The sequence below is a fragment of the Euprymna scolopes genome, chromosome 22 (genome assembly GCF_053919585.1).
Source record: "Euprymna scolopes isolate OS-2025 chromosome 22, ASM5391958v1, whole genome shotgun sequence".
NCBI lineage: Eukaryota > Metazoa > Mollusca > Cephalopoda > Sepiida > Sepiolidae > Euprymna > Euprymna scolopes.
Window position 1 is genome coordinate 33,935,753 of NC_136503.1, and position 17,530 is coordinate 33,953,282.

The window sequence follows — 17,530 nt, forward strand, 5'->3', positions numbered from 1 at the left end:
AATCAAAGTTTAGAATGCAAACGTCAAGTATCATGCTTCAATTGTGCTCTAAACAGGAACATTATTTCGAATTCGCCCCTGTCGTATCAAAGAACTTAATGTTGAGTTTATATGCCTGGTCTAACTGGTTGTGTGCTTGAATTTAAGTTTAAAATGAAATAGTCAAATATCATGGTGCAGTTGTGCTTTAAACAGAAACATTCATTTCGAATGTGCCCCTTTCATATCAAAGAACATACTGTTGATTTTATACGTCGGGCTTTTCAGCTTTTGTGGTAGCAAAACTTCTCAGAGGCACTAGTGATGTTAGGCTGTGTAAAGTTGTTAGCTTTGGTCAAAATCACATATTCCTTCTTTCATCGGATTATTCTGATTATCGATTGTCGCTACTTACCAAAGACATTCTGATAAAAACTTAAGTACACTGCCAGGCACATACAGTACCTTCATGTGAAATTTCATAAACATCTACCCAACCATAGGGAACTCACACACACACACACACACACACACACACACACACACACACACACACACACACACACAGAGGTCCTTTATATTATAGTATATATATATATATATATATATATATATATATATATATATATATATATATATATATATATACATAAGAGAAAGAAAATTAAAACTTTAAGTTGAACTTTACAATCAAAATTCATTGTTCGACTGAATACTCCAAAAAACAATTTACAAAGTCAACTTACAGTTTTAATTTTCTTTCTCTTATAATAAGCTCTACTCTCTATTGCGTATTGAGCGTTTTTATTCGGTTGGGATTAAATTATCTATATATAAATACTTGTATTTATATTAGATTGAAGTTTACCATTGCGTATATCAGGTAAACACTACATCCTTTTGATTTCATTGCTTATACAAGAGAGAAATATATTAATAATAGAAAAATATATACTGATGTATATAGATTTATTGATCAATTTAGTAACAAGGGACTACAGTATAATGTATAGGGCATACATTGGAAGGGGAGAGAGGGTTGTATAGGGGATTATTAGATAATCATATCTTAGACAAGGGCTTTTGTAGGATGGGTAAAAGACCATAGAGTACACTTAAGGGAGTAGTTACTATATGTTATGGGATTTCATTAAACTAATTAATTAATTAATTAATTAATTATAGTCCAATGAAAGTGACGATACAAGTAATCTATACAAGTAACAAACAATAAAGAGTAAAAAGAAAAGAAATAAGTTGTGGAAAAACTTTAAAATAGTGGATAAACATAAAAAATAAGGTAAAGTGAAATAAAAACAAATAGAAGTTAAAGGCGAAAGGTGAAAAGAGTCGTTGACTAGTGTTAACATGGTTCTATGTAGTAATGGGATAATCTGGTAGGATTAGTGGGGTATATTCTAGTAAAGACAGAAAAGTTTGATTATGTTACCCACTCCTAAAAAGGAAAAAAAAAGAAGATGTCTGATCAATTAACCCACTCTCCCTCTCCTTAAAAGAAAAAATAACTAATGAATAAATATTTTACTTACAGGATGAGAAATTTCAGGAAAACTGGCGTCTTTAGTCTACAATAAAAAAAGAAAATATTTATTATTTACATTTTTTTCAGACTGGTTTCCTCATCTTGGTTCACAAATGATAATAATGTTTTTATGGCTTTGCTTTCTGGTTTTCTGTAAGTGACTGAAGTTGAACTCGAGAACCGTCATCAAGTTTTGAACAAAACCAAAAATAGGGTTGGGTTCGAAATACCAGAAAGGCGCCTGAAGAATGCCGTAGGCGTAAACGGCCGAGAAATAGCAAATAATAATGAAAATTCTCCTCTTCAAAGAATGTAGACAAAAATAACTTTTTGGTTATTTTTATTTTCGATTCAAACGTTTGTATAAATAATGTTTATTTTTTAAATTATTTTATTCTGTACACTTTTTGACACAAAACATGGCATATTGCCACCCGCTGGTTAACTTCCCACAGTACTCTGTTTGATATGATCCGAAATAGTAGTCCATTATGTCCAAGTGGCAATATACCTTGTTTGGGATGTCTAACAAGGTACTATAGAGGAATGAGCAGCGAGATGTCTGTTCACATTAGATTTAAACTTCTGCAGTTTAGTATAGTCATAGAAGCAGGAAACAGAAAAGGAATTCTAAAGTCTACCAGTCTGAGGGAAGAAACTATTAGAGTAGAAGGCTTTCCTGCACCAAGAAACCCGTGCAGCGCAACAGCCTAAGCAATATAATCACACTTAAATGTAGATAAGATTAATATGGTAAGTTTCCATGTAAGGTCAAAAATGAATACAAACAAAAAATACCTTGTATGTCAATTATTTTCAATGTAAACGTTTATGTAAATAATAACAACGGATAATTGAATCAATTGTTTATGTATGGATAGTAAAACGCGGGCTTGAGATTATAAATGTTCTATAGGATTGGTGATCATCAGTTCATCCATTCTTTATTAGCTGGAGTCTTCTTTATTAGGAAGATTACAACTAATAAAGATCATGAAATCCAACATGGAGACTAAGATCACGTCTTCCCCTTGCCATCTATACATACAAGTATTCATACATCTCTCTATTTCTTATATATATATATATATATATATATATATATATATATATATATATTAAGTAAGATCTATGAGTTATTTGTAGTTTCATTAAATACTTTTGCAAGCAAAATCCGATCCCACGTTTTGCTAAATCCTACCCTCTGATGAGAAGGAAAGTATTTCTTCGAAACTCCGTGGATTAAGTACCATCAATTTATTTTGTGCTTCCTTTTTAAAATTAAATATGTTTTTAACTCTTTTTCAACGTATTTTTTACATGTTTTATTAACTACTTGTTCTTATATATATATATATATATATATATATATATATATATATATATATATATATATATATATATACAGAATTTCAACTATATCAATGATAACACCTACAATTTTAGCTCTGAGGTACAAAAGCTGTCCAATCTAATTCAGATATTTCTAAATTTAGTGTAATCCTTCTTAACACTCTTAGACAATTCTGTGAATCAGTGGAAACAAGATTTTCATCCTAATCTATATATCTATAAAAACAGAGATGTGTGTGCCACAGACGATTTCTGATTGGTTAATCCAATAATCACATCTCCTAAAAAACTATGGTTCGTAGGCTCTTTACTTTACCATAAAATATTATGGCTTTATTTATTGTCCATCTTGGAAGGGTTTAATTTTTTCCTAACTTGTTATTTACAAATTACAAAAATACGAAACTTACACAATCTTACAAACTTACACAGTCTAACAATCCAACCTCCGACATCACGGCCGCCATTCTGGTGTTAGCCGCACACACGTACACACAACACGAAAACAATGTTTTGAAAATCTAGCAAAAATTAATTTTCCTGAAATTTTTCAATATTTAAAAATAAATTATGCCGGCTGATAAAATTTTAAAACTTTTTTTAAAGCTAGAAAGATAAAATTTAAAAATACTTATATATATATATATATATATATATATATATATATATATATATATATATATATATATATATATATATATATATATATATGAAACTAAACTAAAAAAAAAATGCGCGTTCACTCATGGTCTTTTCATTTCGGGTTTGTATTACTGTACACATAGATTCGAAAAAGTTGTCAAAAAACAAATATATAACAAATAAATGTTATCAAAGGCAAGATAAGTTACTTTTCTACCAAACTGGATATATTTTTCGTGTTTTTATTCAATGTAACATATTTATTCAGCTCGAAAAACGGGGTTGTATTACTGTACACATAGATTCGAAAAAGTTGATAAGATACGAAACAATATGTATAATATAAACATAGCACAAAAACAAACGTTGTGATCCATTCCCAGCACACGCGCACACACGGGCACACACACACACACTCTGGCATTAGCCGTACACATGTACAGACAACACGAAAACAAACGTTATTAGGACTACTATAATTTCCAGCACACGCGCACACACGCACACACACTCACGTCCACTACCGTCCTTGGCTACATCACGTTGTTATGGCAACCAAGCCCACTGACTAACACCAAGACCGTCTTAAAACGTCTTTATAACGAAGGCCACGCTAATACACGATAAATACACAGTAAATTTGATTTTCTTCATTTCTACGCAAATATTACGCAAATATAAATCATATAGAATATCTGTATGAATATAATTACATGTAATAGTTAAATAAAGATGATCATCGTATAAGAGAACCGAAAAAAAAAAAACTAATAGGGAATTAATTAAAAACGATAACAAATATGCACATTAGCTAGATCTTTTGTAGATGAATGCAATTCCACGACTCATAAATAACAAAGTTGTATTTTCTTTTTAAATAAATAGAAAAAAGGGGTATTGATAAGACTAGCAATACACACAAAAAAATATAGATTTATTTTTGGGTAAAGTTCCCCCGGGTTTTCCTTTCACTTCAGTAAATAATGGTCTTTTGTTGTATATATGGCGTACTATTATCCTTATATATATGATGTTTATGTTTATATATATATATATATATATATATATATATATATATATATATATATATATATATAAGTGATAGTGTCTGTGTGTGTCTGTGCGTCTGTGTGCATTTCCCTACGCTAAAACTCTGTCAATTTTAAGCCTAGAGATTCGAAATTTGATATACAGGGTACTGAGATTTGGGAAAATCGATGTGATAGGTTTTCGACAGAAATTTGGCGATTAAGTGGTCAATATTCAACGATTTGACCTTTGAGAACTCTACCAAACTCCTCCTACAATTTTGGGTCTAAACACGTGATATTTTAGATATAGATTCCTTGGACATGGATCTAACTTATTAACTTTACTTGATCCCTAAACAATAAATGTTAAGAGGTCATAATAGGGGTCAAAGTTTAAAAAAATTGACCGTATTTTTTTCTCAGCATACACCTCAAAACACCTGGGCAACGCCGGGCACCGATTGCTAGTTAAACGATAAAACCTTATGTGTGTCTACTTTCATAGATCCATGATTCAAATTTAAATTTCAAAATAATGACATGGAAAACACTATTAAGGATCGGATTCTACATCTACTTTCTACTGATAATAAATGAAGCAGAATCAGGATGCACTTCTTCAAGCTCTGCTAAAAAAAAAAAGATCAAAGTAAAAGTAAAACTGCATCAATTTCAAGTTTGTTTGATAAATTAGCTTCAAGATTCAAACTTCTTAGAGGCTTGAGACTGGAACTGCAAGTACAACAGATATACAAGAAGCACAATCTAAACTCAAAAGGTGTAAATCCCTTACCCATAAGTGCACAAAATGACTTAACCATTATATAGCTTTATCACTACTTGCAAGAGGTAATGATCTATTTCTGTGGTGGAGAGACACAGAAACCCTTACCATTTCTGAGTGGCTTTAAAATATGTAAGTGCACCACCTTTATCCGTAGAGACTCTTTAGTACAAGTGGTAATGTGTATGAACCTATGAGGAACAGGCTGATAATGGAGAGACAGTAATATTTCTACATTACAACTTAAGAGTATCCAACTTTAAATGATAAGCAGGCAGCAAGAATAGAAGTAGAGCAGCATCAGGTGCAGAGCAGAAGTAACGACCACACCATCCTGAAGTGGAAGCAGAACCTTAGTTTATAGTTATTCACTTAAAAACTGGAATTTGTACTTTATAGTTTGTTTGTAATTTCTTTTTTTTCTATCTAGTTGTTTAATTATATTTATTTAAGAATGAGAAATTGTACTTTGTATTTTGTTATTTCATTTAATAAAGCAAAATAAAAAAAAAATGCAAAACGTCATAAAAGCAGCCAGAGATTTAATAGATGGCAAGTCCAATTGGTAGTTACTGTGGTAATGTGTCAAAGCTATCTCATGAGTTACTTGGTAATGATGAAATTATTTAAATTTAATAGGAAAGAGAAAAGTAATTAATTGTCTGGTTATTGATTAATCAACCGATTACTGATTAATCAGCAAAGTGATCACTAAGTTCCAAAAAAAGTCTCAAATCTAATAAGCCTCACACTGCCGGCCACTAGTCTTTCGCTTCTGGACAAGATTAAAAAAGTTACCCACCAAACAGATTCTGCACTATCATCCAAGCTTTAACTTCTGTCCCATCTTTATAATATATTGTATAAGTTGTACAAGTACGTTAATGGAATGTGCTCTGATGAACTCATAGTGCTTGTGCCCACTCGACGTACATATCCTCGACTAACTTGACAAGCAGCAAAATCTCATCTCTATACTGTTGGAAATCCCTCCCTGTTTCTTGCTTCGTTGACTGTACTTACCTGCAGAAGTTTCAATATAATGTGAGCAGATCTTGCTGCTTAACTCCCCACAGTCCCCTGTTTGGCATAATCCTAGATAGTAGCCCCTTATGTCCACATGGCAATATGCCTTGTTTGGGATGAAAAAGAGTAAAAAACAAAGCAAGAGAGAAGAAAACCAATTCTTTTTTACAATTACAAAAAAGCATTTGAACTCCAGTCCATTAATGGACCGTCTATCATACGCCATAATATACATTAATATTTTATGTTACACAAGCAAGGCTACCTGGCGTTGTCCATGATTATCAAAAACTAAATAGAAGTTAAATAGTATATGTAGTATATTTAGAATTAAAACTTTTATCTCTCATCTCTCTCATGCAGTCTCCTTATTTTTCTCTCTTTCCCTCCCCCCATTATTCCCTCTTTTTCTAATTCTCTCTTTCACTTCTGCCCAACCCATTCCTCTCTCTTGTTTTCATTTGTTGAAAAGAAATAAGGATATAATTAATTTACCATAGCTATCCCTTTTAAATGCATCCCCCTAAATTTTATCTGGTGCTACCAGATCAGGCCGTCTAAAGATACTGGCTACCTGGTTTAAAATGCAACAAACATTTATGTCATTGTTTTTTTCTTTCTCTTTGCAAAGCTCAACAGCGTTCTGTAAAATCAAAAACAAAAACAACAGTTTCCCTGTACAAAACAACCAAACCAAACACCATGAATAAATATTTAAATATGTAAACAACTTGGATTCGACATTAAATAATCCCAAAAGAGTTGAAATACTGTAAAACGAAACAAACAAACCTAAATTTTATACATCCTAAGCAACACTGATAAAAAAAATTGTGGGTCTTTGGTTAGTAATTTTTGCTCTTTTAGCTAAACTTATAAAGACACAAACACACAGACAATCGCCCTTTATTTATATAATAGATGACTGTTGACCCTACATTCGGTTCATTGACTTTTTTTGTCTTTATTTACAAAAACTAAACAACTGTCATTGGAAACTCATTTTTTTTTTTATTCAAACAATCTAACTATATTTCATTACATCACATTTTCTTTATTATAAAATCAATTAGAAATATACAACTTACACCCCTATCATATTCCTGTCCACTTTGATCTTCTTCCTGAAAAATAATAAAACAACAAATAAAAACATGTAATATTAAATGTTCAATTGGGAAACACAGTTTTCATTCAAGGTTACTCTATATGTAAAAAAACATTAAAATTGATTAGTAAATTCTTTGAATCGAAATTAGTAAAATTAGGTGCTATTTCAAACTAACTAACGAAAATGCTGTTTCGAACTATGCATGGCAGACAGATGAAAATGCTATTTAAAACTTGACACTGACTAAGGAAAATCAGTAAAGCATTCCTATTATAGTGTTGAAAAAGCTTCAACCAGAACTATCCCCCATACTTAAAAGCTGTTTAAGTGTTGTCTTAAGGAGAATTGGTTCCCAACACCCTGGAAAACCTCATCAGTATGCCTTGTATTTAAGAATTCAGGTGATCGGTCATCTCCCTCTTAGTACAGACCAATAAGTCTCCTGTGCGTTATGAGTAAGTTGCTTGAATCCGTGTTAAATAAAGAAATAGTCAACCACCTCAGCAGAAATAACCTTCTTAGTGACATGCAATATGGTTTCCGTTCTACTAGATCTACAGCAGATGTGCTAACGGTTATATCTCATAGGATTAGCAAATCTCTCGACAAAAGTTTCTTTTCTAGGACAATTGCTCTTGACATATCTAAGGCCTTTGATAGGGTATGGCATAAAGGCCTACTTCACAAGATTTCAAGCTACAGTATAGCTGGAAATCTCTTCTCAATTATTAAATCATTTCTCTCTGATAGGCTCATAAGAGTAGTGGTTGCTGGGCAGAAATCGGAAACTCTCAGTATTAATGCTGGAGTTCCTCAGGGGTTCATCCTTGGCCCAACTCTCTTCTTGATCTACATCAATGATCTCCCAAAACACATAGATCATTTGTAAACATTTATGCTGATGACACTACCATCTATGGCAACGCATCAAAGGCAATAAATGACCGAGTTCTCTCTGATTCTCTCTCCTCTGATCTTGAGCACGTAGTACAATGGGGAAAGAGGTGGCTGGTTACTTTTAATGCGTCTAAAACCAAGCTTCTATCTTTACATCATCAATGCTCTGATCCCCATCTGGCATCAATTGAATGAATGGTTCTCGTCCTGGGGAGGCTCCATGTTTTGACAATCTTTTGGGCTTGACCTTTCCTCCTGATCTGAAATGGAACACATACATAAAATTCGTTGCCAAGGTCACTGGAAAAATGGTGGAATCTTTCTACGGCTCCAGTAGATATCTCACTCCTGATGCATTCTCTATCTATATAAGAGCCAAGTACATCCAATGATGGAGTACTGTTGCCATATCTGGGCAGGAGCTGCTAGAAGCAGCTTATCCTGCCTTGACAGAGTTCAAAATAGACTTTGTAGCTTAGTGAGGGGGGATGCCCTTTTCTCTTCCCTGCAACCTCTTTCCCACAGAAGAGACATTGCGAGCCTGTCTCTGCTTTATCATTATTTCCATGCCAAGTGCTAATTTGAGCTCTAATCTATGGTCCCCCCCTCACCAATCTTTCATGAAAAACACCCATCTAGCTGAATTCACTGTCAATAATTTTCCCCACTCTTTATCTGCGCCTAAACCGAAACGTAGATTCCATGAACAAAGCTTCTTTTTCAGAACTGCACACATGTGAAACTCTCTTCCGTTGGTTTGTTTTCCAGCTGATTACAATTTTATTGTCTTCAAGTCCAATGTAAACAAATTCTTGATGAATAGTCCCATTAAATAATCCAATTTACCAAATTTCTACTAACGATTACTAAGAAATTATCCCATTGACTACTGTACACTCAATAACCCTTATCCTTGAGTGACCTCCGGGCCTTGATAAGTGGTGACCCCTTTGTAAAAAAAAGCATTGATCGACGAAAATGATATTTCAAACTTAAACATAACAGACAGACGAAAGTACTGTTTCCAGCTTAACACTGATCAATTGAATACAACTGTGAACTGACTGGACAAAAAGAAAAAAAAATGATATTCAGATTTTCTTTTTTGATGTTTAAAAGTTTTCCTTGGTTTACCTAAAACTTAAGCAAGACAGACTAGTTAAACCGTTATTTCAAACTTGAGCATGCCAGAATAGCAAGTTTGTTATTTTAACCCCAAACATGACAGACTAGTAAAATTACTGCTTCAAACTTAAGCATGACAGACTTACAAAATGCTATTTCAAATATAAGCATGGCAAACTAGCAAAATATTTTAAACTTTAGCATGATAAATTAGCAAGTATGTTATTTTAAACTTAAGCATAATAGACTAGCAAAATGTTATTTCAAACTTAAGTATGACAAACTAGCACGTTTTAAACTTAGGCATGACAGACTAGTAAGTATGTTATGTTAAACTAAAGCATGACAGACTAGTAAAATTGCTAAAAAAAAAAAAACGAAAAATTATGAATAACGTTTTTTTTTAAATTTTATTTAAGGAAAGGTTGCCCCTTGATTTTTGAAAACTTTAACTGAAGTAAAATGAAACATTATGGTGGGAAATTACGTTGATCTTGTAGTTATTTTGTTTACCTCCTCTCCAGAGGGTTAGATACAAAATCAGGCGTGGCTTTGATGAAAATGAATGAACTGGATTTGAACGTAGTACAGGCAGGTTTTTAGTCTCTGTCGTTAACCACTTAGCTGTTCTCACTTCTTAAATTGATTTTTTTTTAGTTATATTCTAATAATCTTAATCAGTGTAAAAATCACTTAAAAACTTTTGTTTTATTATTTGGATTTATCATTTTACAAAAAGGTTTATATACAAATTCTTTTTGTTACATCATTAGATTCTTTAATCTTAGTTGATGATTGTTTCTGACACATATTATATGCACAGGTAATCGAAATTGACTCCAAGAAAATATTCATTTTCAATAAATTACAAAAGCAAATTAATAAAGATGTGGCACAAGGCTGAATAAGGGAAGGGGGAAGTCCAGTTATGATAAACTATTGCAAGCGAATCTGACTTAGCTAGTTCCTAATATCACTCAACAAACACCATAATAACGCATGGTGCAAGTCTATAAATGGCCCACAAGTAATATTTGTTACTATAAGAATCTGAAAAAAATCTTTATAATGTACGTACTCGTCACTGCATGAAAATGTCATATTCCAAAAATGATGTAAATCGATCAAGTAGTTTTTTTTTATTTAAGAAAATCAAATATTATCGGACGTATTATTGAAGTTTCGCCATTCCGCCATCTTGTTTGAGAGATAACGCCACTAACGACACCTAGCAGATATATAGGTCAACAAGGGCAGAACATGCAGACCATCGAATATTTTATCAATCAAAAAGGGTTTTCGACATTTACGAAAAAAAAAAAACAAACTAAAAATAGTCGATGGTCTGCCCTCCACATTTTCTTTATTAAAAGACACATTCTCTTTATTAAAAGAAGTCAATTTATTTATTTATTATCCCTAAAAATCGTAAAATTTGTTTTTTCTTAAAAAAAAAAAAAATTGATTTTCTTAAAAAAAAAACAAAACAAAAAACAAACTGCTTGATTGATAAAATATTCGATGGTCTGCATGTTCTGCCCTTGTTGACCTATATATCCGCTAGGTGTCGTTAGTGGCGTTATCTCTCAAACAAGATGGCGGAATGGCGAAACTTCGATAATACGTCCGATAATATTTGATTTTATTAAATAAAAAAAAAAACTACTTGATCGATTTACGTAATTTTTGGAATATGACATTTTCATGCAGTGACAAGTACATACATTATAAAGATTTTTTTCAGATTCTTATAGTAACAAATATTACTTGTGGCCCATTTATAGACTTGCACATAGCGCATTTACTCTATAGATACTTCACCATATGTGAGGGGTGCGCCAAATGGTACCCCTCCCATCTTTGCAGCTCTTTAACTTTTTGAATTTTTGAAACCTGCTTTTTTTCTAAAAAGGAGTCGCTTCTTATTAAGGCCACTCAAGGGGAAGGATTAATGAGTATACGGTAGTCTTTGGGACAATAGCATATTCAGTAGTGAAAATTTGGTACAATCTTATTATTTAAGGAGACAGTACAACAAGAACTTGTTTACATTGGACTTGAAGACGGTCATAATGTAGTTAGCTACAAAGCAGGCCAGTGGAACAGAGTTCCCCAAGCAGGCAGTTCTAGGAAAGAAACTTTGTTCATGGAATCAGTGTTTAGGTTTAGATATAGATAGAAAGTGGGAGAAATTATTGATAGTGGTTTTAGCTAGACAAGTGGTTTTATGAAAGTTTAGCAAGGGGGGACCATAGATTGAAGCTTAGACGAGCACTTGCCATGAAAATAAACAATAGAACAAAGACATGCTAGCACCCTCTCTTCTGTGGGAAAGACGTTGCAGGGAAGAGAAAAGGGCAGGTAATTACCAATACATACACTCACACGTTGACTATCAAGAGGTCACCTGTCTATCACAACTCTCAGATATTTTTTAGAGCACTGCAGATTTTATTTTTGTTTGATGTCGTGTTCCTTTAATGTAGGGGTTCTAATATTGGAATAACTGTTTATAAAATGGTGAAAATTTACAGCAAGTATATAAAATAACTTTCGAATAAACAATTGTTTATATAAGCAATTTGAACTTTATTTAACAGAAATATAACTTTGCAGTGTTTTTAGGATATTGAATTAGATATATTTTCTGATGTGAAACTGAATTAAGTGTTTATTCGTATATAAAATCTAATCGAAAACGTTTTTCATATTAATTAAACATTTATTAATGACATGAATAAATTCCTTACTGTTCAATTTGAATGAAATTCTTGAGGATTTGGTAAATTCTAACAATTTTTTACTTACGGGATGAAGCTCTTTGACACGTCCAGTGTGATCATCCTGGAAATTAAAAAGAGAGGAAAGTATTTAAATGAAAATATTTATATGGAACACGATAAAATTAATGCAAAGACATACAGAACCCAAAAGCTATCAGGACCAATACATACACACACAATGCAAATATATATACTTCCTTAAATAAATATGGATTTAATATCGCTAATCTACTTCTTTCAATATCAAAAATCTTTCCAACAATCGAAAATACTTTCACTTAACAAATGCCAGAGCAAATAACTGAATATTAAGTGGTTACTAAAATGTTTCTGCTCAAAATGGTTTCACGTCATTTAAACGTTTCTCCCATGACGTGCAACAAGAATTATGGCTATATGATGATGTTTGTCCGTAGCTTGTGAAGATGACCATGATCATGCAATTGTTCTGTGGGTCTGGAGATGCCTTATCAGTCCAAGTCGAACTCTGAAATATCTCCTGCATGTGGGACACCTGTAGGATGATTTTATAGCTCTGTCTTTTTTAATAATACCTTTTCTCATATTCTTCAATGCAGATTAAACAATTGCAGCCCTTTTGTGGCTTGCGCTATGCCAGGAAGACTTGTCTTGAGCTAGTTTACCCACGAGTTAGAAGACAACCCAAACTGTTTGAGGGAGACCTTAAACCATTTCTGCTGTTCTCCTGTGGTTCTTTTTCCTTTGAACAGCTTAGTATAAAGCTCTTTTAGGAGGCTTAAATCTGGCATGTGGTATATAAGACTCATCCAACACACCTGACACTGCTGCAACATGTACTGACAAGAGGTTTGATCGGGATAAAATCTGTGTGTGTAGTATTTTGTCCTGTCATTTGATTTTCAACAATCTATGGAGGAGGTTATGTGAAAATGGTTCAGTTTGTTGGCATGGCTAGCATATTACGTTCCAAGTTTCTCAGGCATACATGAAGATGGTAAGAATCACAGCTCCGTATACTTGAAGTTTGGTCAGCAGCTGAATTCCTCAATGCTTCCAAACATTGAATCGGAGACATCCAAAGACTTCCAATTTTTTTAAACCACGAGAATATGCCTCTCGACATTATGCAAAAGTTATACACACTTGCTAGTCGGACTGATATATAACCAACCTCTTTATATGTTGTTTTTCTCTTCCTTTTCAATATATTTCGTTTCTATTAAATAATGACTTATGTTTTTCTTTTGAATCCTTTCACAGTATGAGCGACTTTTGAGGAACTTGAACTAATATCACCCGCAACAGTGGATTCTTGCTGAAAAATAATGATCCTTTGACAATGGCTATAATGTTAACTGGAAGTACTAAGAGACAGAAACCTTGACCAGTTTTGTTGGCCTACATCGAATGAAAACTTTATTGATCCGAATGTATGAAGTACTTATAGGGCAACATTGATCTCAAAGCTTGTCCGTCACTTTTAATTAAATATGCATAAAGTTTGCTGATCAAGTATAGTTATATATTCAATTGAATAAATGTGGTAGTTTATTTTTAATCTGTCATCCCCATATTATCACATTATTATTTAATTAAATATTTATTTATTTAATTAATTATTATTTATTTAATTCGATAATGCAACATGGTATTTTTTAAATAAGACAGTCATTTGAATACTTAATTTGCATCACTATTTTTTTAACAGTTCATAGGAAATTATTGTTTGGTTTTATTTATTTGCAATTTTATTGTCCGCTTTTTATTTTTTACCCCTATGTGTAATAGATTTTTTTTCTCTCTATAATAGTTCCATCGATATTAACATTAATTAAAGTGATTTAATAAAAACTGTTCATCATTTCAGAATTAAAAACTAATTTTTGTACAGTTGGTACATTAACTACGTTAACTCTCTCACTACAATGGACATTTCTTCTTGTTTTCCATTAAAAGTTGATTAGAAATTATTGTATAATGCCTAAAGTAGAATAATAAATGGATTTCTGCTGAGTTTGAATATAAAATAGGTGATAGAATAAATAAGAATAATAAAATCGTGAAAATTTCAAAACACAGAAAACGACATTAGCGATTGAGACATTGCACAATAAAAGAAACGAATAACTGAATAGGAGAATTGACTTACCACAGAAGCTCCGAAATCGATAAGATCAGTCTGAAAATATGACAAAATTATTATCATCACTTCTAATGAAGGTCAATTCGATGCATGAAAACGTTTCCAATACAAAGATAAAGACAAGCAACAAAAAAGACCAAGAGAAAAGACTTTGTGGATAAAAACAAACAAACAATTTTATTAGGAAAAGAAAAAAAAGAAGAAATTTAGAGCCAAAAAAGGTTTGCGAGCTGTCTGCTGCTAAGATTTTGCTCTCAGCTACAAAGAAAATCCTTTGTGTGGTAACAATTACGAAAGATAGAAAGAAAGAAAGAAAGACTGGTTGAGAAGACCTTTTTTTACTTACTGTTGTGATATGAGATTTCACTCAACGTAGGATACTTTTTAGAAAGGTCGAAATACCTTAGCAAAGTCGAAAAGAGTTTGCGCCCTTTGTTTGCAATTTAAGCTTACATTTTGTAATGTCTTTTTGTTTAAATAAAAGTCCTCTTGTGTAGATTAGTTGAAATATCTGCAGACAAAGATAAATTATTATCTGAAATAATGTTCTGGGAGTGTGCATTTATAGCGAGGAATTTATTTCCTCATTTCTTTGAAGGAATAACCTGAAAAAAAAATACACCTAGTTCTTCATATAACGTTATCTCAAGAGGCAAGGAGTTCAGAAAAACAACTTTCTAGTTCCTTCTTTGAATCTGGTCAGAATAGAAATCTTCTTTTCTTTTGACTCAGAAAAATTGCAACTTCAGACGTATCCATTTTCTTTAAGCCTTAGAAGAAAATATCTAGTTATAGCGATTCAATCTTTCCTAGTGAGAATATTTCCTACATGTGTTTTCTCTCCTGCAAGCTGATATTTTTCCGACATATTTTTAACTGCCAATTCCCCGACAGATTTCTCGGGTTACTTGAAATAGATTTCTCTCAGTGAGATACAAATTCATCAGCTAATTTAGACGCAGTAACTTCAACATTATAAACTTCGCCAGGTAACTTAGATAAGTTCACTTCAACATTTTAACGTCCTGTTTAGACTGAAAGATGATAGCACATCAATACATTTCACGTATAAGTCACAATACCAACAACATCAGCAGCAGTGAAGCAAACTCAAGAGAAAGGAAGAAGAGGGGGGAAATATATATTCCAAGAAAAATTTTCTATAAATAAATTAATGTTGTGAAGACAATGTTAATGAAGTAATTAGGCAAACATAATGGCTAATAAAGAGTCTTATAAAAAACTAGTAAAATAACAAAACGAGTAAAATTAATCATGCATGTATAGATTTAGTAATTTTTTAAACCAACACATTTCAGGTGAAAACATTATTACATACTCACGTGTCATGTCAAAATAATTATAAATTTGAAAAATTATGAAAAATGATTCAGTAGAAAAAAATAATTACACATAAAAATAGAATGTATTGAATTATCGAGTTTTATCTTATGTTTTAACGGAAAAATGTTATTTAATGACTCATCAAGAACTTGTTTACATTGGACTTGAAAACGACTGAATCATAGTCAGCTGGAAAGCAGGAAAACGGAAGAGAGTTCCACAGGCATGCAGTTCTAAAGAAGGTTTGTTCATGGAATCTACGTTTAGGTGTAGGCACAGATAAAGAGCGGAGGAAATTATTGATAGTGGTTTCAGCTAGACGAGTGTTTTTCACGAAAGTTTTACGTGGGAGGACCATAGATTGTGCGATTAATTTGCAATAACAAACTGGCTTATCTTCTTTGACTTAAATTGACTTGACTTGAATTGAATTATGGGTTTGACATTTTTAAGCAGAATGTAATTTACGATTTTTTTGGTAAAATATATCTAGCACATCTTCTACTGGATCACTTTTCGTAATCTTTTAGTTTACACCAGTTTCCATATGGTACGTAAATACATAATAATGTTTTCACCTGAAATGCAGGGATTTAAAAGATCACCAATCTACACAAGCACTAAATTAATTTAAAAAAAAAAACAGTTTTGCACTACTTTTGTGTCCCCTTATGACGATTAAAGTCAATATATAACGCTACCAAACCTTATATCTAGAATTCTTATTCTAATTTTAACCAAAATCCTTTTTGTCTTTTGATTCTAGAAAATATCTCATATTCTAGGCTTAAGCTAAAGAGATCTTAAGAAGAAATTCAACTTCATGGAGTCTTGATTAATTGGTATCATTATTATGTATCATCTTACAGATGCTAAACTTCTGACTGACAAACAATATCGATTTAGACAAGCCCGTTCCATAGCAGACATCCTAACTGTGATCTCTGAACGTATATACCATTCACTGGACAAAGCGGGGGAGGGCAGAGCGGTAGCTCTAGATATATCTAAGGCTTTTGACAGGGTATGGCATGAGGGTCTCCTCAGGAAAATTAGATCATACGGTATTACTGGTAGAATACTTAACATAATTAAATCCTTCTTAGATAAGAGAAAAATCCAGGTTGTCCTCGACGGTCGTACATCTAAACAATATGATATAAATGCGGGGGTGCCCAAGGGTTCTATCCTTGGACCTCTATTGTTCCTGATATTCATAAATGACCTCCCCGACAAAATTGCCTCTGAGATGGGTATATATGCTGATGACACTACATTCTATGGCAGGCACGACAGGAAGACAAATGAACACATTTCTAAAGAAATGGCAGAAACACTAGAGGAAGACCTCCAATCTGTGGTGGAATGGGGACAACAGTGGTTGGTCGCGTTCAATGCTGCCAAGACTTAACTAGTTTCATTCAATAATTACAAGAAACCCTCTATACCACCTATAACAATGGCCAACGACTCTTTATCTGAGAGTACATCTTTCAAACTCCTTGGCCTAACGTTCACAGGAAACATGAGTTGGAACAATTACATTGAAGGCATTGTCAGGGCCGCTGCAAGAAAGGTGGGCTCTCTCTACCGTGCTAGAAAACTACTAACACCCAAAAGTATCCTGTACCTCTATAAGGCCACCATTCGCCCATGTATGGAGTATTGCTGTCACATCTGGGCTGGTGCATCTGCTACTAGTCTCTCGCTCCTTGACAAGGTTCAAAAGAGAGTCGCAAACCTGATAGGCCCTGAACTGGCATCTAAGCTTCAGCCTCTGTCCCATC

The 17,530-nt window shown here is 32.8% G+C and overlaps 1 protein-coding gene across 4 annotated transcripts in view; it reads right to left on the reverse strand.

Moving 5' to 3' along the window:
* The window catches only part of LOC145243959 (uncharacterized), a 125,908-nt gene that overhangs the window by 27,960 nt on the left and 80,418 nt on the right, over positions 1–17,530 (reverse strand). For all 4 annotated transcript variants that reach the window (XM_080107087.1, XM_080107088.1, XM_080107086.1 and 1 more), the window contains 4 exons: positions 14,406–14,435; positions 12,300–12,335; positions 7,447–7,482; positions 1,530–1,565 (listed from right to left, as the gene is read on the reverse strand). In XM_080107087.1, the coding sequence (XP_079963213.1) occupies positions 1,530–1,565; positions 7,447–7,482; positions 12,300–12,335; positions 14,406–14,435 (138 nt within the window). The remainder of the gene's footprint in view (positions 1–1,529; positions 1,566–7,446; positions 7,483–12,299; positions 12,336–14,405; positions 14,436–17,530) is intronic.